Source organism: Ranitomeya imitator, chromosome 1 (assembly GCF_032444005.1).
Source record: "Ranitomeya imitator isolate aRanImi1 chromosome 1, aRanImi1.pri, whole genome shotgun sequence".
NCBI lineage: Eukaryota > Metazoa > Chordata > Amphibia > Anura > Dendrobatidae > Ranitomeya > Ranitomeya imitator.
In genome coordinates this window covers 68,976,034-68,997,419 of record NC_091282.1, presented here as the reverse complement: position 1 = coordinate 68,997,419, position 21,386 = coordinate 68,976,034, and the positions used below count along the sequence as shown (strand labels likewise).

At 40.7% G+C, this 21,386-nt stretch overlaps 1 protein-coding gene across 16 annotated transcripts in view; it reads right to left on the bottom strand.

Moving 5' to 3' along the window:
- The window catches only part of CELF4 (CUGBP Elav-like family member 4), a 1,519,496-nt gene that overhangs the window by 592,729 nt on the left and 905,381 nt on the right, over positions 1–21,386 (bottom strand). For all 16 annotated transcript variants that reach the window (XM_069747380.1, XM_069747390.1, XM_069747370.1 and 13 more), the window contains exon 3: positions 12,702–12,750. In XM_069747380.1, the coding sequence (XP_069603481.1) occupies positions 12,702–12,750 (49 nt within the window). The remainder of the gene's footprint in view (positions 1–12,701; positions 12,751–21,386) is intronic.

Sequence of the window (21,386 nt, the reverse complement as noted above, 5' to 3'; positions counted from 1 at the left end):
GCCACTGATTGGCTGTAGTATTTTGTGATCAGTGGACAGTACAACCTCCCACCAAAAATCGTGATCTTCCATCCATCAGTCACTTGACTCTTTAGCCAAATAAGAGGGTTGCTTTTCCCTCCGAACCTAACCACTTTGACAATGCTTCTCAAACCAGTCACCTGCCCATAGCAGCCACTGATTGGCTGTAGAGTTAGGTAATCAGTGGAAAGGACAACCTCTCACCAAAAGTCATGATCTACCATCCATCAGTCATTTGACTGTTTAGCCAAAAAAGAGTGTTGGTAATCTCTCCAAACCTCGCCACTCTGAGAAACTATTCAGTCACCTGACCACTGCAGCCACTGATTGGCTGTAGGATTTTGTGATCAGTGGACAGTACAACGTCCCACCAAAAATCGTGATCTTCCATCTATCAGTCACTTGACTCTTTAGTAAATAAAAAGTGTTGCTTATCCATCCGAACCTTGCCACTTCGACAATGTTGCTCAGACTGTTCAGACACCTGACCACAGCAGCCACTGATTGGCTGTAGAGTTAGGTGATCAGTGGACAGAACAACCTCTCACCAAAAGTCATAATCTACCATCCATCAGTCACTTGACTCTTTAGCCAAAAAAGAGTGTTGCTTATCCCTCTGAACCTCACCACTCCGAGAAACTATTCAGTCACCTGACCACTGCAGCCACTGATTGACTGTAGGATTTTGTGCTCAGTGGCCAACACAACCTCCCACCATAGATCATGATCTTCCATCCATCAGTCATTTGACTCTTTAGCCAGATGGAGTTCAAATTTGTAAGTAACACAAATTTCTTCATTTTATGAAGGTTTATTCATTTGACTGATCCTCGAAAAGGGAAAGAAAATCCCCTTAATGTGTGTTCACACTAAATATTTGTCTTCATTTTTGTAGCAGAACATTTTAACTGCCTCCAGTGCTGGACCTGCGGTGACCCTGGAAGTTGAGTAAATTTCTGTTTATTACTTTTATTCAATCCCTTTAAATTTGCCACATAGGGTGTACTTTGAGACCTTCAGATTGACTACACAGCCGCTATTTTAAGGGGCACCGAGGATCCTGAGTACCTTGGTAAGCCGCGACATGTTTGCTACTTGATGCAACTAATTGGACTACACCAAGAGATAGAACAGGAAAGTTTTGGAAGATTTCTGAAAAGTTTTTTTGGAAGTTTTTATTAGATAGGTTGGTGCTTCAAATCATTTATTATCTTTAAACATTGTATTAGTCCACATCGGTAGTATGCTCAGGAACCACATCTCCTTTGTCTCGTACACGGGAGTTGGAGAAAGAAAGGGGCTACTAGGGCTAATGTAAACTTTCTAATTTTGCCCATGTCCAGTCTTCAACCCCTAAAAAGTTATGACCCTCAGAATCCCCCATTCCTAGGACTCAATTGCACCAGCTTATCCTGTTCATCACCTCCTGCAAAATATAATCATTATATTGACTGAAGTAGAAGAAAATTCTAGCTAAATATTAGCACTGCGGGCAGCCATGTGCCTCCTTCTGTAATGTCACTGGATGATACGGGAACCTTTAAGGACCTCTATTAACAGCATCCATTTAAATCTTCATCTCCCCGCAGAATAGTGCAAACCTTCCTATCAATTTCCAAAACGCGCCCCCTTCCTCCTCCCCGGCCGCAGCCTGCTCTGAGCACATTATTATTTTTTATGTAAATGCGTGGACTATCTATTTCTTTATGGTACAGTGATATTGCAAGTCAGCATCATTTTTGCTGTTTAAGTATTGAATATGCAATTAATAGGGAGATATTTGGCCATGCCCGGTACTGCGAGGAAGTAAAGAAAAAGCTGAATAATCCAGTTTGGGGGCAAAGTATCAACGCGGGGTGATGTATGAGAGAAATTGATGTGGCAAAATAAAGCTGAATGTACATCCCTCTTCAATGCAAGGCGAGAACTCTGTCCCCAGGGAGCACACGAGGGAAGCAGATTGAGGCACCTACATTATCTCGCCCCGGTGTTTCATGTATGGTCATTTGTTCTGCAAACAGACCTCATTCATTTTCAGATTGGTTATTATTTAACCAGTGTTGTGCAATGAAGCTTTATTCTGCCAGCAGCACAATGACTACCTGCAATGCGGTGCACGGGGGCCGTAACATGGGCAGCTTTAACCTTTTCCGTGACTCCAGAGCTTGACTTAAAGCAACAAAACCAGGTTCAGATGAGTATATTATGGGCAAATCATAGTCCCCACCTAGGTCCGGCTCTCCCTCTGTCTGGCGGGCAGTGTGCAACCATTTATGGGTGGGTGCCCTCTTTTGGGTGAGCCACCTAGAGCTATGTTTCTACTGCAAAATATGGAGCCACTCAAAACTTTTGCCTCTAATAAAATCTGATTTTTGGGAATTTTGCAACTGAACCTTGGCCAATCATGCTGATGTGATGGAGAAAATGTCACTTGTTGAGACATACCCCTTGAAAAGCATAGACGATTTTCAAGAAATAGGTTTAGGAATAGCTGGAAATTTCTAAAACTATATTTGCATCCAAATGACCTTTACCTAAAATATTAGTTGGATGCATCTAAGTTCCCGTCACACATCCATATAATACAAAAAAAAAACAGTAGTGGTGTCATCAGTGTTTTGAATCATTGTGTCATCAGTGTATCATCAGAGTGCCATCTGTGTATCATCAGAGTGCCATTAGTGTATCCTCAGTGTACCATGAGTATATCTTCAGAGTGCCATCAGTGTGCCATCAGTGTATCCTCAGTGAACCATGAGTGTATCCTCAGAGTGTCATCAGTGTACCATGAGTGTATCCTCAGTGTGCCATCAGTGTATCCTCAGTGTACCATGAGTATATCCTCAGAGTGCCATCAGTGTGCCAGTGTATCCTCAGTGTACCATGAGTGTATCCTCAGAGTGCCATCAGTGTGTCCTCAGTGTACCCTGAGTGTATCCTCAGAGTGCCATCAGTGTGTCCTCAGTGTACCCTGAGTGTATCCTCAGAGTGCCATCAGTGTGTCATCAGTGTACCAGCAGTGTACCCTCAGAGTGCCATTAGTGTATCCTCAGTGTACCACCAGTGTATCCGCAGAGTGCCATCCATATGCCAAGAATAAAATTACAAAGCTTCTCCTATACTTTGTAATGTTAAACGCGTACAGTACACAGATGGCACATGGATGGCATACCGATGCCATCCATTTGCTGCACATGCTTTTCACGGACCCATAGACTTGTATTGGCCCTGTCATTCGTGCTGCTAGGAAAAATACGGACATGTCGCCATATAGTTCACACAGCCACATGGTCCATGTGAAAACAAGGACATGTGAAGATCACCATAGGTCATAATGGCTACATGTGTTATCCATGAATAAAACAAATGCCACACGTACATGTGAAAGGGGCCTAAATACAACATTAGAGTGAACCCATGTTTTATTTTACTGATCTGTAAGAATGTCTTGTTCAAGGGTACTACACTATACAAGATGGGCAACCTTTAGGTCCTCCAGGACCTTGATTGCAGCTTTTTAGGAGTAATGTGGTGGACCCACCTTTTAGAGGAGGACAACCCACTGAAACATCTAGAGAGACACAAACGTGTCTTTTATCGGCTTTGCTCTTTGTTCAACAAAAAATGGCGGTTTGGTGCGAAATTACCAGATTAGAACAAAAAAAGAAAGACTTTGTGACACTCTGTTGGGAGATGTTTATTCTATATGAGTGTAATGCTTGCGATGTGAATTAGATCAACTCAAGGGTTGATTGCAAACAGTTCATGAGAATGGATTGCACCAAGATGAAGATGAGTTTTCGAACCCTATTTGGAGCAAGTTGAGAAGCCTAGAAGTTTTGCACATTCTTCAGTTGGGAAATCTTAGGAAAGCGTCCTAGCAGGTTTACATAAACACTGCTCGGGGATGCTTGTTGGTGTTATCTGACCAGTCTTTTTTTTGCAGAATTCATGTTGAAAGTTTGCTAAGATGCATAATGTGGTGACAAAGGGTCAGCGGCCACTTGGAGATTAGATCACAATCTCAGGTCAGCTAATGACTGCAGGCAGGATCCAGCTGGAGATAGTGTTCAGCATTCATAGTTCAGTAATCGACATACAGCAGAACATAGGATAAAGTTATCCCAGCATGTAGAGTCTAGTCAATTTCCAGATCTTTGACCACTAAGACAAGAAGTGGCCCCTCATTCGGAACTAGGCATTTACCTATTCCCACGGACAGGTGGCTGAACAATCGGGCTCCTGTCTTGCTTTGCAACTTCACATTGAAGGTGGCTGACACAAGGTAAAGTTTTAATACTAGAGACTGGAATGGTTTTTATGCTTTTTTGATCAATAAGTGCCCTCTATTATTTACATGTATTATTACTATTAACTAGTGATGAGCGAAAGTGCTCGCTACATGAATTTGCTTCGGGTGCTGCGGTACGCACCGAGTATCACGGGAGCTCAAGTGACATGCTCGAGTCCCGGCCCCGCATGTTTCTCAGTTGTTAGAAAGTCAAAAATCGCATGGGACTTGAGCATGTCGCTCGAGTACCCGTGATACTTGATGCATTCCCAAGCACCCAAAGCAAATTTGAGTAGTGATCACTTTCGCTCAACACTACTATTAATTTATCGCCCAACACTAGTATTCACTTATTTACGTACTATAGGGTTTATGCTCATTTTATTTTTTTCTTGTTTTTTTACACTAAGTTAAGAAAGTCAACAATAAGGGTCACACAAACATATAGTAGATGCTAAAGGGTCACCAACAGGAAAACTTGATGGTGAAGGGATTGTCGATCCCTATAATAAATTAGGTTATTCTAATTTCTTACGAGGGTACAAGAAGCCCCTCGTGCAATTCAAACCACCTAAACGGCTTTAATATTTTCTTTTCCTGGCAGCATAGAATATTGAATTCCTTTATAAACTCAATCGAAGAAGTCATCGCAAGTGCGCTCTAAACACTTCAGAGTCTGAGCTTCAAAGTTACTATAACTTACTTGGAGACTTTAACATGAAGGTGAACAGGAAAGGGCTTGCAAAACCATTAATAACCACAACATAAGGATTGGTGCTGGGCCACTTCCTGCATTACCATCAATAAGCTGGGGTGCAGTGAGTTGCCCTCCACCAATCTCAAGGATAGGTCATTAATATGAAAGTACCAGAAAAACACCTTTCTAAGAACATAATTCAAAGTTCTAAAACTGTAAGCGACACTCACCACCAATGAAAATTCTCTTTATTTTTCCAAAAGAAACAAAAAGCCAACAGGTTAAAATTTGTGAAGCACAAGCAGGCAGCTATCATTTTGTGTTCTTGCCCTTCATCTAGTTTAAGGGTAAGTCAGATGAGGCACAAGAGAGCATGAAACGGCTGTCGCTCGAATAAATGAAGAGCATATGCTCTTGGTGGTGAGTGCCACTTTTAGTTTTCCTGCAGTCCTTTGGAATATCATTTCTATGTGCTTTGTAAACTGAACCCCGGAAGTTCAGCCTTGTGATGCTGCACTCCAGTAGTCCACCCAAAATATTATAAAGTCTATCAGGCTGCGCAGGCGCTTTCTTCTTGTGTGGACCCTTCGAAACACATATGACCATCATTCATTAGAATATACAGTTATATGAAAAAGTTTGGGCACCCCTATTAATCTTAAGCTTAATGTTTTATAAAAATTGTTTTTTTTGCAACAGCTATTTCAGTTTCAGATATCTAATAACTGTCGGACACAGTAATGTTTCTGCCTTGAGATGAGGTTTATTGTACTAACAGAAAATGTGCAATCTGCATTCAAACAAAATTTGACAGGTGCATAAGTATGGGCACCCTTATCATTTTCTTGTTTTAAATACTCCTACCTACTTTTTACTGACTTACTAAAGCACTTTTTTTGGTTTTCTAACCTCATTGAGCTTTGAACTTCATAGCCAGGTGTATGCAATCATGAGAAAAGCTACTTAAAGTGGCCGCTTGCAAGTTGTTCTCCTGTTTGAATCTCCTCTGAAGAGTGGCATCATGGGCTCCTCAAAACAACTGTCTAATGATCTGAAAACAAAGATTATTCAACATAGTTGTTCAGGGGAAGGATACAAAAAGCTGTCTCAGAGATTTAACCTGTCAATTTCCACTGTGAGGAACATAGTAAGGAAATGGAAGAACACAGGTACAGTTCTTGTTAAGGCCAGAAGTGGCAGGCCAAGAAAAACATCAGAAAGGCAGAGAAGAAGAATGGTGATATCAGTCAAGGACAATCCTCAGACCACCTCCCGAGAGCTGCAGCATCAACTTGCTGCAGATGGTGTCACTGTGCATCGGTCAACTATACAATGCACTTTGCACAAGGAGAAGCTGTATGGGAGAGTGATGCGAAAGAAGCCGTTTCTGCAAGCACGCCACAAACAGTCGGCTGAGGTATGCAAAAGCACATTTGGAGAAGCCAATTTCTTTTTGGAAGAAGGTCCTGTGGACTGATGAAACCAATATTGAGTTGTTTGGTCATACAAAAAGGCGTTTTGCCAAAAAACCCAGCATTCCAAGAAAAACACTTGCTACCCACAGTAAAATTTGGTGCAGGTTCCATCATGCTTTAGGGCTGTGTGGCCAATGTCAGCACCGGGAATCTTGTTAAAGTTGAGGGACGCATGGATTCCTCTTAGTATCAGCAGATTCTTGACAATAATGTTCATGAATCAGTGACAAAGTTGAAGTTACGCAGGGGATGGATCTTTCAGCAATACAATGATCCAAAACACCGCTCCAAATCTCAGGCATTCATGCAGAGGAACAATTACACTGTTCTAGAATGGCCATCCCAGTCCCCAGACCTGAATATCATTGAACATCTGTGGGATCATTTGAAGAGGGCTGTCCATGCCCGGCGACCATCAACTGAACTGGAATTTTTTTGTAAAGAGGAATGGTCAAAAATACCTTCATCCAGGATCCAGGAACTCATTAAAAGCTACAGGAAGCAACTAAAAGCTGTTATTTTTGCAAAAAGAGGATCTACTAAATATTAATGTCACTTTTCTGGTGGGGTGCCCATACTTATGCACCTGTCAAATTTTGTTTGAATGCAGATTGCACATTTTCTGTTAGTACAATAAACCTCATTTCAAGGCAGAAACATTACTGTGTCCAACAGTTATTAGATATCTAAAACAATTTTTATAAAACATTAAGCTAAAGATTAATAGGGGTGCCCAAACTTTTTCATATAACTGTATGACCAATTATTTACCATGTCCTAGAGTAGGTACCTTATCCTAAATGAAAGTTGGATTTTACTATAGAGCACTCTGGCTAAAAGAGGTGGATTCCGAAGAGTGGACTATCGTCTACGGCGTCACTAAGATGAGAACAGCTTTAGGAGGATTCTCTGAGAGTTATATAAAAAGTAAACAAATTAAATACCTTAATTCAGCAAAGTACACTCACTTTGTTTAGTGAGGAAATCAGCGTCATGCAGTATAATTACTGCTATCTTGTTTCATTAACAGAAATCTTTCATAGAATGGTAACGAAGCTGCACTTGGTGGCAGCGCAACAAGTCGGATTGTTGGCAGCTCTTTGATCTCCTCTCTCTGTATTTAAGAACGTCTTCATTTATTATGTGGTATTGTTTGATTTTCTGAATTCCTATTTATATTTATTGAAAATATATTCCGCACTGACGTTAAAGGGGTTGTCCAGGTTTGGCATGAAAGTTTGTACTCTATGTGACTGCAGACTTGTGAATGCATGGTGCATGCTGTCAGGATTCTCCAGTGTTGATGAAGGGAACAAGTATACAATATGCATACCCCGGCCACACTTTGACTAGATGGGTGTGGCCTCGCTCAATATAAGAGTATTAATGGGAACCTGTCACCCCCAAAATTGATGGTGAGGTAAGCTCACCGTCATCAGGGGCTTATCTACAGCATTCTGTAATGCTGTAGATAAGCCCCCGATGTAACCTGAAAGAGGAGAAAAAGAGGTTAGATTATACTCACCCAGGGGCAGTCCCGCTGCGGTCCGGTCAATTGGGTGTCTCAGGTCCGCTCCGGTGCCTCCTATCTTCATTCCATGACGTCCTCTTCTGGTCTTCATGCCGCGGCTCCGGCGCAGGCGTACTTTGTCTGCCCTGTTGAGGGCAGAGCAAAGTACTGCAGTGCGCAGGCGCCGGGCCTCTCTGACCTTTCCGGCACCTGCGCACTGCAGTACTTTGCTCTGCCCTCAACAGTGCAGACAAAGTATGCCTGCTCCGGAGCCGCGGCGTGAAGACCAGAAGAGGACGTCATGGAATGAAGATGGGAGGCGCTGTTCCGGACCTGAGACACCCATCGGAGCAGGACCGCCCCTGGGTGAGTATAATCTAACCTCTTTTTCTCCTCTTTCAGATAACATCAGCGGCTTATCTACAGCATTACAGAATGCTGTAGATAAGCCCCTGATGCCGGTGAGCTTACCACACCATCGATGTGCCCATTCCCGGCAGGGGCAACGAGAAGCCTCACAGCGCACAGTTCATACTGTGAGGATTCACAAGTCTGCACTCACATAGGGAAACTGCAGTCTTATAGTTTAAGACTGAACATCCCCTTTAGTGCTGTTCTGTTCTTTTTAAATTACGTAGAATGGTAATACAACACATGCCTGTAAGCATGTGCATTACGAAGTTCCACTGCTGTAACCTGTAGATAACCTAAACCACGTGCTGTCACGTAATACTAGAAAAACCAGGGGTACTGAGATAAGAAGAGGCTGCTCACCCTGCTGTCCACCCTGTTTATCTGATTTAATGCAGGAGATAGCATGGGTGCTGAAGTAAGAAGAGGCTGCTTACACTGCTGTCTATCCTGCCTATCTGGTCTAATGCAGGAGATACCAGGGGTACTGTGGTAAAAAGAGGTTGTTCACACTGCTATCTACCCTGTATATATAATGTATTACTGGACTCACGAGGGGTACTGAGGTAAGGCTAGGCCACACACACTACTGTCCACCCTGTTTATCTAATTTAATATTAGAGATACCAGGGTGCTGAAGTAAGAAGAGGCTGCTCACACTGTTGTCCACCCTGCCTATCTGATCTAATACTGGAGATGCCAGGGATGCCAAGGTAAGAAGGGGCCGCGCACACTGATGTCTATCCTGTCTATCTGATCTACTATGGGAGATATCTGGAGTGCTGAAATGAGAACAGGCTGCTCACACTGCTGTCTACCATGTCTATCTAATACTGGATACACCAGGAGTGTGGAGGTAAGAGGAGACTGTTCAGACTTCTGCCCTCTCTGTTTTTCTGAATGATGTGCAGCTTCTGTGACCTGGAGATAATTTGACAGTGTATGTGGTATATGTTATCTCCAGGTCACAGCAGCCAATCAGCATTTGGAAAGACAGTGTGGACTGCAGTGTGAGCAGGATCTTCTCACCTCAGCACTCCTGGTGTCTCAAGTATTAGATCAGATAGACATGGTGGACAGCAGTGTGAGCAGCATCTTCTCACTTGAGTACTCCTCGTATCTCCAGTACTATAATCAGATAGACAGGATGGAGAGCAGTGTGAGCAGCCTTTTCTTACCTCAGTTCTCCTGGTATCTCCAGTGTTAGATCAGATAAAAAGGGTGGACAGCAGCGTGATCAGCCTCTTCTTACCTCAGCATGCCTAGTATATCCAGTATTAGATCATATAAAAAGGATGGACAGCAGTGTGAGCAGCCTCTTCTTACCTCAGCATCCCTGGTATCTCCAGTGTTAGATCAGATAAAAAGGGTGTACAGCAGTGTGAGCAGCCTCTTCTTACCTCAGTTCTCCTGGTATCTCCAGTGTTAGATCAGATAAGAAGGATGGACAGCAGTGTGAGCAGCCTCGTTTTACCTCAGCACTCCTGGTATTATTATTATTATTATTATTTATTATTATAGCGCCATTTATTCCATGGCGCTTTACATGTGAGGAGGGGTATGCATAATAAAACAAGTACAATAATCTTTAACAATACAAGTCACAACTGGTACAGGAGGAGAGAGGATCCTGCCCGCGAGGGCTCACAATCTACAAGGGATGGGTGAGGATACAGTAGGTGAGGGTAGAGCTGGCTGTGCAGTGGTTTGGTCAATCGGTGGTTACTGCAGGTTGTAGGCTTGTCGGAAGAGGTGGGTCTTCAGGTTCTTTTTGAAGGTTTCGATGGTAGGCGAGAGTCTGATATGTTGTGGTAGAGCATTCCAGAGTAGGGGGGATCTGCAGTATTAGTTCTGAATATCTATTTTGAAGACATTTTCCTACATCTGAAGGTAGGGTGGATCTTTTACTGCACTTGCTTACAGGCACCTGTCCTTTTAACATAATAGAATAGGTTTCTGTCAGTGTAACAAGATGGTAGACGTAAATTTTTACAGTGATTACCTTCCTAGATAAAATGAGCAGGATTTGCTAACTAAAGGTATCTTGGAATAGAGCTTACTTATAGTGACATTTCTTTTCTTTATTGATTTTTTTTATTTTAAAAGAACCCCTTTAAGTGCAGTTATTTACTAATGTTTCTGAATTATTTCTTTTATTAACTTAGGTTTGTAAGTATAAAAACAGTTAAACTTGAAGGACTGGAAAACTGGATAAATACTGGGTAAAAGGTTAAGAGTCAAGATTAACTCACATATTGCATGTGTTGGTGAGGGAGACGTCTTCAATGTGCCAATTTCCCTTTTTACAGAGAACTTAATATAAATTTTGAAGGTCATAAAATAATACAAGTTTCCATTCTTCTCTACAAGATACAGTAACACAATTTGTAATTATACAAATGGCTATGATAAAATGATCAACATGACCACCAATTCACGAATATTAGCAGCTTCCTATGAACCCCACCATCTGCTAAGTTTAATCTTATAACCTCCTGAAACTTTTACAATAAGATTTTAATTGTTTTTAATAAATAGATATTTTTTTCAATTTGCCAAGATAATTCCATTTAACTTGATCAACTCAATATAATGCTGGAATATAATGTATCCTGCACCCAGAGGGGTCCTGAGCGGGGAACTACCGTACTTTCTATAGATATGGTTTATGGACAGCTGATATCTTCATGAAACATATCCTTTAAGGTATTTGAACTACTAAAGACATAGACCATTCCGTCAAGACTTGATGCCCTTAGTAATTTTGTCCTTACTTACTAAACCCTTTCATTTTATAATGATACCATGACAACTCTATAAAAAAATGAAGAAGTTACTGATATTGTTATGTTCGATTCTTAATATTTTATCTCTAATAAAATACATTATATATATATTATCTCTATATAAATAATTGTATCTTTATTTCGTAATAGTTTATTTTTTTCCTCTGTAAAGTTTTTGCGATTTAATTTAAAATTTAAGTTCACAAAAATGTTACACCCTACAAGTATGTTCCTAATTTAATGTTGGGAGCACTGTTAACCCATTACTTGCCAAATTAAAATTTTTACAACTACGGATTTTTCAGAAAACGGCATCCCAATATTCATTTAAAAATGACAATGACACGATTTCCTATTTTGAAAACATTCACTTTACAAACACGACACAAAAAATTGGACCTCATTATAAAAATGATAAAATCTTAGTTGATGGAAGCTAAAGATTAGGCGTCCCAAAAAAAGGACATTGGCAGATAATGGGTTAATAATATATTACAATATTGTCATTATTCTCCTATCTCCCCTCTATTCCCTTCTTTCATCTTCCCTAGGCATAGCCAATAAAGATCAGCCTTCTTTCCTTCTCATACCTCCGCCCTTTCGCCTTCCAACCGTTTATAAAATTTGAATAAAATTATTGGAATATAGAGTAGAAAAAAAACAGAGTTAAGATATTCAAACACATCATTTAGATTCCAGCCAAATCCAAATGTCTGGAGGGGGAAATGATCAGGCATGTTGGATTTTAACATGCCTCTTCCTTTATCAAAAAGTTGACAGTTCTTTTTTGAGTAAATTTGGTGCTAATTTTTCACACTTCCCATTCCACCGTGCCAAGACAGTGGTCTATGGCTACCTCTCCGGAGTGGGAGCGCCGGCTGTTACCTGTCGGCATCTGCTGATCTTTTTTTTGATTGGCTGACCTCAACGTTGCGCTTTGACACTATGCCAGGCCAACCGATCAAAACAAAGAACAGTGGTAACAGGCGGTGGTCCCACGTGTACAGACCGTCGTAGCCGATGGAATGACACGCGCAAATCGATTCGCACCAACTCTACTGTGTCGTTTTCTTACCAAACTTTTGAAGATGGCTTTCACAAGAATCAATGTTATCGGAAGGTGGATGAGACCTCCTGTCATATCTCCATATTTACTCTACCATTTCCCAAAACAGCAAAGATTTCCTCACCGCTCTGCAAAGGGAAAGTTTAGATTCATTTTCGACTTTTTTGAAAAAAGTTGGTATCTGACAGTCAACTACTTCACCCGGCCATTAACGATTTCCTAGGGAATCGCGGGCTACCTCCTGTCTTTGCCCAAAAAAATAAAATAAAAAAAATAAACAAAAATAAAGAAAAACAGGAGGGATTTAATAAGAAAGCCACACTGCAGAGCGAATTTCTCTGGCAGTGATTGGGCTGCTAATTGATCAGCGCACTGCATGACAAAATCCACAAGGCAATCACAGGACTACTTAGCAATTATGCTTGGAGAAATGCCAACTACTACCTCCTCTGCTTTCACTGTCGGCTGGCTTCACCTGGATGGGTCGGTTCATCTGCAAGACAGAAAAGGTGGAGGACATGAGAGAAGAGAAGGAGGAGGAGAGTTCATCAAAGTGACAACTGACTTTCCCAATAAACTAAGAACACGCATCCAATAAATAATAAATAATAATAATTTTTATTTTTATATAGCGCAAACATATTCCGCAGTCCTTTACAGGTCCAATGCAATATTAACAGACACCAACCGACATACTCAGCTCTGCTAGATCTGCACACAATCAATTGTGAGAAATACATTTTTTTTCACAAGGAAAAAACATAAAAAACAGAAAGTATCATTGCTGGATTCATAGAAAATCATATAATAATAATACTAATAATAATAATAATATATTATTAATAATAATATTATTATTAATTTTATTTTTATTATTATTATTATTATTATTATTATTTTTAATAAAAAATAATAATTATTATTAGTGTTATATTATTATAAAATAATAATAACAATATTTATAATATATTAATAATTATAACACAATATATTAATATTCATACTACAATAATAACAAGTATAAGTATTATCATCATCATCATCATTATTTTTGTAATATTATTATTTTATTATTACTACCTAGTATTTATCAGATTAGCAAATACGTAATATTAAATGTTTAATATTTCAATAATAGTAAATATTTAAGAGTTGTAAACACCAATTGAATCTATAGATCATAGAACGGAACTTAGGAATCATCAGGAAAGTCAGTGATAGATTCTGAGGACGAACGTTTTGTGTCATCTTGGAGGTAAAGCGTCCATTAATGCGTTAGATATACAGCTACAAAGGTGTCTGGTGGAGATAAGGAGACATTTGGGCCACGTCCAGGCGTAGTAAAGAACGCTGTCAGGTCACTTCGTTTTCTAATAGAACATATTGTTGACCCGGAGACTCAAGGCTGAACACAATGGCCGCATTAGAGAACTGGAGGAGTCATAAAACGTGAACATAGACCCAGGGCAAGATTTTGTAGCATTAATTTATGGATTTGTGGTTATGATACGATTTTCATGTTTTCGCCATATAATAAAGCACTAGAATGGTCTAAATAACTATGCTGCACAGTGTTGTCATAACCGCAATCTGAAAATATAAAACACTGTGCGGTGCCGGTGTTGTCCATGCGCCACCTAATAATCACCACCATACAGTGCTTAAAGGGAATCTGTCAGTAGGCTCAACCCTCCTGCGTAGGTAATAGGAGCCTGATACCTCAATATCTGCGATCCGATGTCTTATTCCAGAGAACTCCACGTTTTTCTTCATATGTAAATGAGCTGTTAAGATCTATGGGCCGGACATAGATCTCCCCGAGAATCTGCCTCCATTTATTGTAAATGAAAACGAGCATTACCAGCGTGAGACATGTAATGACTGACAGTCTGCTCTCCTGATCTACATGTCTCACACTGGCATCTCCCCTTTTAATTTACAATGAGCTTTGGGGGGGGGGGGGGTAGAGATCTATGTCCAGCCAATAGATCTTAACAGGTCATTTGCATATTAAGAAAAACGTGGCTTTTTTTGGAATAAGACATCAGATCACAGAGATCAAGGTATCATATTATTCAGCTTGCTATGACGTACATGCCCATATAGACGGCTTAGCAGAGACGATCCTACTGACAGATTCCCTTTACATTCACACTGTTTCAACATGCTTTGTATAAATTAATAGTACGAGCAAATGCAGGAAACTTTGTAATATACGTTATCAGGGGAATCGGCTTCTTTCTCCACTTATCAGCCACTTTTTCTCTTAAACTGAAGGCTAAGGTTACAATTGCTGAATTATATGGAGAAGGAAGGAAGAACAGACCGAGACAAGGAGACACACACAGGCCGTGCTGCTGCTGTTCCGTAAAGTGTTTTATCTCATCCTAGTGCTGGATTCACAGATACAAAGCTCAGTACTGTCGTTAAATGTTCTCCAGGTTGTTGTTGCTTCTGGTAATGTGCTCCATAGAGACAGGAGAGTATGAATCTTTCATATCGGTGTCTACTATATATGAAAGATATAACAGCAGGTAGTATTTACCTACAAGCTCAAAATTGCTGCACTGACATTTCAACCCATTCAAAAAAGTCCCTGACATGACATCTATGAATTAATAACCATACTACACCAACCTCATCTATCACCAGTGTTACTCAATATATAAGTAATGCGATACTCGATTCATTTTAGGGTTTGTGGCCACGAGCCTCACTTCTCAGCAGGCGGCTGATCGCACAGGGAGCACACAGCGAATGTCGGCTCTGCTCAGAGATACCATCTCATATGCAGACCATGGAGCACTGACTGTGCAGCCTGCTGTGTTTTTGTCTGGGAGCTCGGAGGTAAATCTCAGGTCTCTTAGGTAATAACTCTGCTTTTATGTATTTCTATAACTCGGCCCCAGAGCTCATTTGTAGGTTACCACTGGCATAAAAAGATCTTTAATTATGATCTTTAATTACAGTATATGGTAGCATCCTCTCCCACAAGACCCGTGCCTTTAATGAAGTGGATCCTGACTCTTTGAAAAAAAAAAATCCTTAGCTGAGCTAATAATGAGCACTGAAAACAAAATCAACCCCGTACGTATTACTTTACTCGGTCCTGGTTTTCGTCATACCTGGTCACCTTTTGCCACTCATCTTGGGTTATGTTGGCAAAAGAGGACAGGACATATGCAGGGGCATAACGATCGGGGGTCTCAGCGATCAGGTCTGTGAGCGGTGGGCACGGAGATGACAGCAGCTATTTCAGCTGGATGTGTGTCTGAGGACTCACATTCAGTGGAAATGGATTGTGACGCAGAGACCCACTGGGTCCCTGCACTGCAACACGCGCTGCCGGGCAATCAGAGGCCGACAGCTGACGACGGCAGTGTGCAAGTCACTGGCGCTTGGCAGTGAGGTCATGTGCTGCCCATGGCCGGCATGCCAAAGTCAGCTGCTAGCTTCTGTGCCAGCTATAGAAGAGGACACTGCACGTTGTGGGAGCGGGGAATGGTGAGTAGAATTGATTTTTGAATATATATATATAATTGTTGAAGAAGAGCCAAAGAAAGGAGGATATTATTACTGGCAAGGGCACAGAATGGGGGACTTCTTCCAAGATAGAGGACATATATTATTGAAATCAGCCTAGGATGGGCGGGCATTATATGAGGATGGGGCTCAGAATGGGGGGACATTATACCAGGATGGGGGCATGATCTCCACTGTTTATTAAGGTATGAATTGACTTAAAAGGAGTTGGCCACTTGTCGAGACAATGGTTTTATTTATTTAAATGTATGAATGAGGGGGGGGGGGCTAAAAATATATATTTTTTCTAATTGGGTTTAATGATTTTTCTTGCACCCTTTGCCCTCTGTAGCCTCTGTTTTGCTCTATGTTGCTCTATGGTCTTTATCTGAGCTCCTCTCAGCTGAATCTGCAGTGAAACAAAAGAGCTTGCTAAAATCAAATGGTGCAACAGTTTTTAATGAGACCAGATGGAGCAAAAATATTTTTAGCCCCAAATACATGCATTTAATGAATACAAAAAAATAATGTCCCTAAAGGTGGATAAGACGAATCCTTTAAGGTAGTAGAATTATGAGCGCAGCTCTGAATGTAATCTGGATCACAATCAGTACAAGAAAAGTGAAGCAAAACATTTTCAAAGTGATCAAACCCCTCCCAGGACATTGCTGTCCGTACGAGGCCAGGGTCCGCCTTGTAGGAATCGGTGCCCGCCCCTCATTACATCCCGCAGATGCCGATGTAAGAGATACAGTACAGATAGCGGCAAGGATCGCTCGGCGGCGGACGGGAACCTGACAAGTTATCTTCTCTCCAGCCGTCCAGTTCTTATAATTAGAATCAACTTGACATAAAATTCACTAATTACTGGGTGGAACACTGCACAGGAAGCAATTAGGATCCCTGCTAGGAGCTGGTGTGAGGGTGGGATTCACTCCAGGAGAAGAGGCCGCATAATTACTCAGGATTGGTGTAATTGTAATTATTAACAGACGAACACATCACATCAATATGTACAGGGAGCAAAGAGTGTGGGAAACCCCAGGGGCGAGAGCGAAAGAGGACAGGCTGCCTAATATCTGCCTAATATCTGCCTAATATCTATTATCTTTTATCTATCTATTATCTATCTATATATTATATATTATCTATCTATTATCTATCTATTGATCTATTATCTATCTATCTATTATCTATCTTATCTATCTATTGGTCTATTATCTATCTATAGATCTATCTATCTATCTATCTATCAGTTATTATATATCTATCTATTATCTATTATCTATCTATTATCTATCTATATATTATATATTATCTATCTATCTATCTATCTATCTATCTATCTATTATCTATCTATCTATTATCTATCTATCTATTATCTATCTATCTATTATCTATCTTATCTATCTATTGGTCTATTATCTATCTATAGATCTATCTATCTATCAGTTATTATATATCTATCTATTATCTATTATCTATCTATTATCTATCTATTATCTATCTATATATTATATATTATCTATCTATCTATCTATCCATCTATCTAGCTATCTATTATGTATCATCTATCTATCTATCTATTATCTATCTATCTATTATCTAACTATGGTATTCTCAGAAGTTCTTTAAAAAAAGTTTAATGGAACTTTCATCTCTGCTGCATCTTTTCAAGGGAACTTGTCACCTTTTTCATGCTGCCTGTGGTTTCGGCACAATGGCAGCCAGATATATTTTTTCTGTAAAGTTTCCATGGTTTCAGAGAAAACATAGGAGATCCGTTCTGGCTCCTCCCAGCACTAGTGTTGGTGATTGACAGGTGTCACCCATAGCGATAGACATGTCAGTCACCTAGAGCAGCGCGGGGAGTGACTGGCCGCCGGCCGCCTGCCCAACACTATGGACCCAGGCCGGATCTTTAAAGTATATCTTTTCTGAAATGCTGCCGGAGAGCTGCAGGCAATAATATGCCTCTGACTCCATAGCGGCAGCAGTTTGGGCAGCATGAATCAGGTTCCCTGTGTGGGAGACATTTGCTCTGCCCTCAGCTCTTGATTGACATATTCCTACTCTCAAAGTCACATGACACAAAGCCATTAAATCAGAGAGCCACCACTGAAAGCTGGGGGGTGTGGCTTACCGTGATGACATCATCAGTTCCTTCGCCCCACGGCTGAGAGTGGTGTCGCAGGAGCTTATTTGGGACGGTCATATCTCGGCCGCTCTCTATTTCAGGTGGGCCGCGCCCGACAGTAACATTTATTGCATATAACAGAATGGTTTAATGGAACTTTTTTTTATTTTCTGGAGATTTCCTTTAAGGCCGCCAAACTATGAATCACTGAATAGAAACTGGACGAAGGATGACTGGATGATGAGATTTGTAGTGGAATCATTGTCTAAAAGTGTCGTAGCCCATTATCAGTCCCCAGAAAGCTATTCTGTCACCCCTGAGCTAATGCATGTATAATATATGGAACATTATGGTCTGTCGACATCAGAGGGCTCTAGGTAAAGAAACAAGCGGCACCTGTCAGCAGGTGATCTATTCCTGAGCCCCTGCCCCTTACAAATCACTCACTACCAGACTTCCAGCAGCCGGAGAGTTATAGAGCCGGTCCTGGGCCAGTCCTGCAGGGGTGTACTCATATATCACATGAAATCACCATCTATCCATCTGTGCATCGATCCTTTTTCCCGCGATTTTGGCTTCACAGACAGAGATATACAGTGAGGCCTCAGGTTCAGCTCACAGTCAGCGACAAAGTATCCGGATCTGAATTCCTTGTGTTTTACCATTCATTTACTGCTTTTTTAGTTACAGTGAGGATTCGTCAGCCACAATGATGCAGACTCAGCTCGGCTCCTCTCAAGTAACCGGACAGCAAGTGTCTGGGATTATTTTTGATTTATTTATTTTATTTTTAACCTGTTTACTTTTGCAGCTGAACACAAACCAATAAAAAAAAATAATAATAACGCATAGGAAAAAAAAATCAAATGAAGAATTACAAATAAAATAAATAGATAAAACAATGAATAAAAAATAAAAAAAAAGTGCGCCTGTGCGGTATTTTAGAGGTGAACAGGGGAAGTCAGGAGGCAATGTAAATGCATAAGATCAGGAGAAAAAGGTGATGGCATTTGTTGGGATACTAAAAAACTGGTGATGGGTTCCCTTTAAAGTTTGATCAGAGGGTGAGTTGCACAATTAACCCAATTCTCTCGATTCTGTACGGTCATCTGCACCTGCCTATATCAAGGGATAATAGAAGGTTAGAGATGGAAGGGTCATCATGTCCAACCCTCTGCTCAATGCAGGAGTCACTAACCATCTTAGACAGATGTCTGTCCAGCCTCTGTTTGAAGACTTCCATTGAAGGAGAACTCGCCACCTCTCGTGGCAGCCTGTTCCACTCATTGATCACCCTCACCGTCAAAAAGTTTTTTCTAATATCTAATCTGATGATATTTGTAGACTACTATTAAGTCTCCTCTTAGACTCTGAAGACTTCCATTGAAGGAGGACTCACCACCTCTTGTGGCAGCCTGTTCCACTCACTGATTCACCCTCACCGTCAAAAAGTTTTTTCTAATATCTAATCTGATGATATTTGTAGACTACTATTAAGTCTCCTCTTAGACTCTGAAGACTTCCATTGAAGGAGGACTCACCACCTCTTGTGGCAGCCTGTTCCACTCATTGACCACCCTCATTCTCATATATATTTTTTAAAAAACATAAAATATGCTTTTTACACAGGGTTGGTCTTGCAGCACCGGGTTTCAATCTGGGCTGGGAAAACCTTATCTTGGAGCAGATATGTCCTTCTTGTGCTTTCCTTTCCCCCCACGGTCCGAAAACTTCCACTTGTGTTAATTAGTGCCTCTAAACTGTGTGCACGCCTGAGATGAGTCCCACGGTGGTGCAGACGTCAATGTCTTTTCTGTATAATGTGCAGGATTAGTACGTCCTATAGAAATACATAGGACGCCTCTTCACATCGCACTGCATTAACATATATGAAGGTCCCAGTTCACTTCATGAACCGCACTGCTGAGTAAATATTTAATCTTCCATCGCCTCAGGGACAATTGTTTTGGAACAATTTGCTGCAATATCTGTGTTCCTGGAACCGCTGATTGCCGTCTGTTCCACCACAAGGCACATTCTCCGAGCAAACTCCACCGAGAGTCGTCTTCTCTGCCCTATTCTTTAAGATTAATGTGTTGCCAATTCTACCTCTTTCCAGTAATTATGCCAAAACTCTCGTTCGCCCCCTTCTCCCACCCGCCACTCTTTCGCATCAACACGTACCGATACATTAAACAAGACATTCCATTAATTTCTTCATCATCATAAGTTAAGAGCGGGACATACTCTTTAAATATTCATTCAGCTATGAAAACTGAGCATTAAAATTTTAATAATGTCAAGCTCATTTGAACCGATTTCCTAAGGGACCATTACAATACAATTAAAATAAATATGATGATTGATTGTCCAGGGGCGGTTTACCTGTCCGGCTGTGCCACTTACCGGGACGAGCGCGTCTATTGGTATGGAAATCAGATGAGACGTATTTCCAAGGAAACAAAAGGAAAGATCCAAGCAGTGAGGTGTAGGCAACTATGATCTATTTAGAAATCTTGCATATTTATGGTGTCCCGTTAAGTGCTAGGACCACCCATCAGCGGATCCGCGAGAGTGAAGCAGATGATTCTCCTATAAGAGGTGTAACTGCAAGTTCATGGGCGTGAAACCAAAATCTGTACCAAGACCCTCATCTATTCTATGCCATTTATTATACTGTTGTGTTCTTAAGTGACAGAGAAACCTTGGAGAACCCTCAAGTATTAGGACCAAGGCTCATCATCTACGGATGTGTCCTTCTTTACCGTTCCACCAATATCGTTGAAGACTCCAAATTTGCATCATGCAAATTCAATACAAACTTGTAGCATGATATTCATACCCTCAGCAGGCTGAAAATCGCAGCACAACTATTAGGTCATATAGAGACACATACAGAATAAATATCTCCCGACAGAGTATCACAAAATTATATATTTTTTCAAACTTGGGTATATGATATCATTCATCTCAGGATAGGTGAACCCAAGAGCAAAAGTGAAGAAGAACATTTCTTTCACTTTGCAAATTCATCTACTTCTAAGCGATTTTCAACTTATGGCTTGATTAATCCTCAGGACGGTCTACTGACCAATAATGTTCTGGGAAAGAATTTGGGGGTTGTTGAACTTTAGTACATAAAACCCAAGAAAAAAATAAAATGAGCATATTCGCTGAAGAAAGTAAATAGTAATAGTACATTTAAATAATATAAGGAACTTAGTTAACAGAATTTTGATATGAAAAAACATAAAGCCATCCCACCACGACCGTATGTACCCAATCGCGGATGGTCTATCTCTTGGAGTTTCTTGTACTTTGTACACATAGGGTACACCTTGTCGTGGTGGGATGGTTTTTACGCTTTTTTATTCAAAGGAGTGTTAATTAAGAACCCTTTATTATGTAAATGTACTATTAATGTTTATTCATTTACTTAATATAGGGCATATGCTCATTTTTTTTTTCC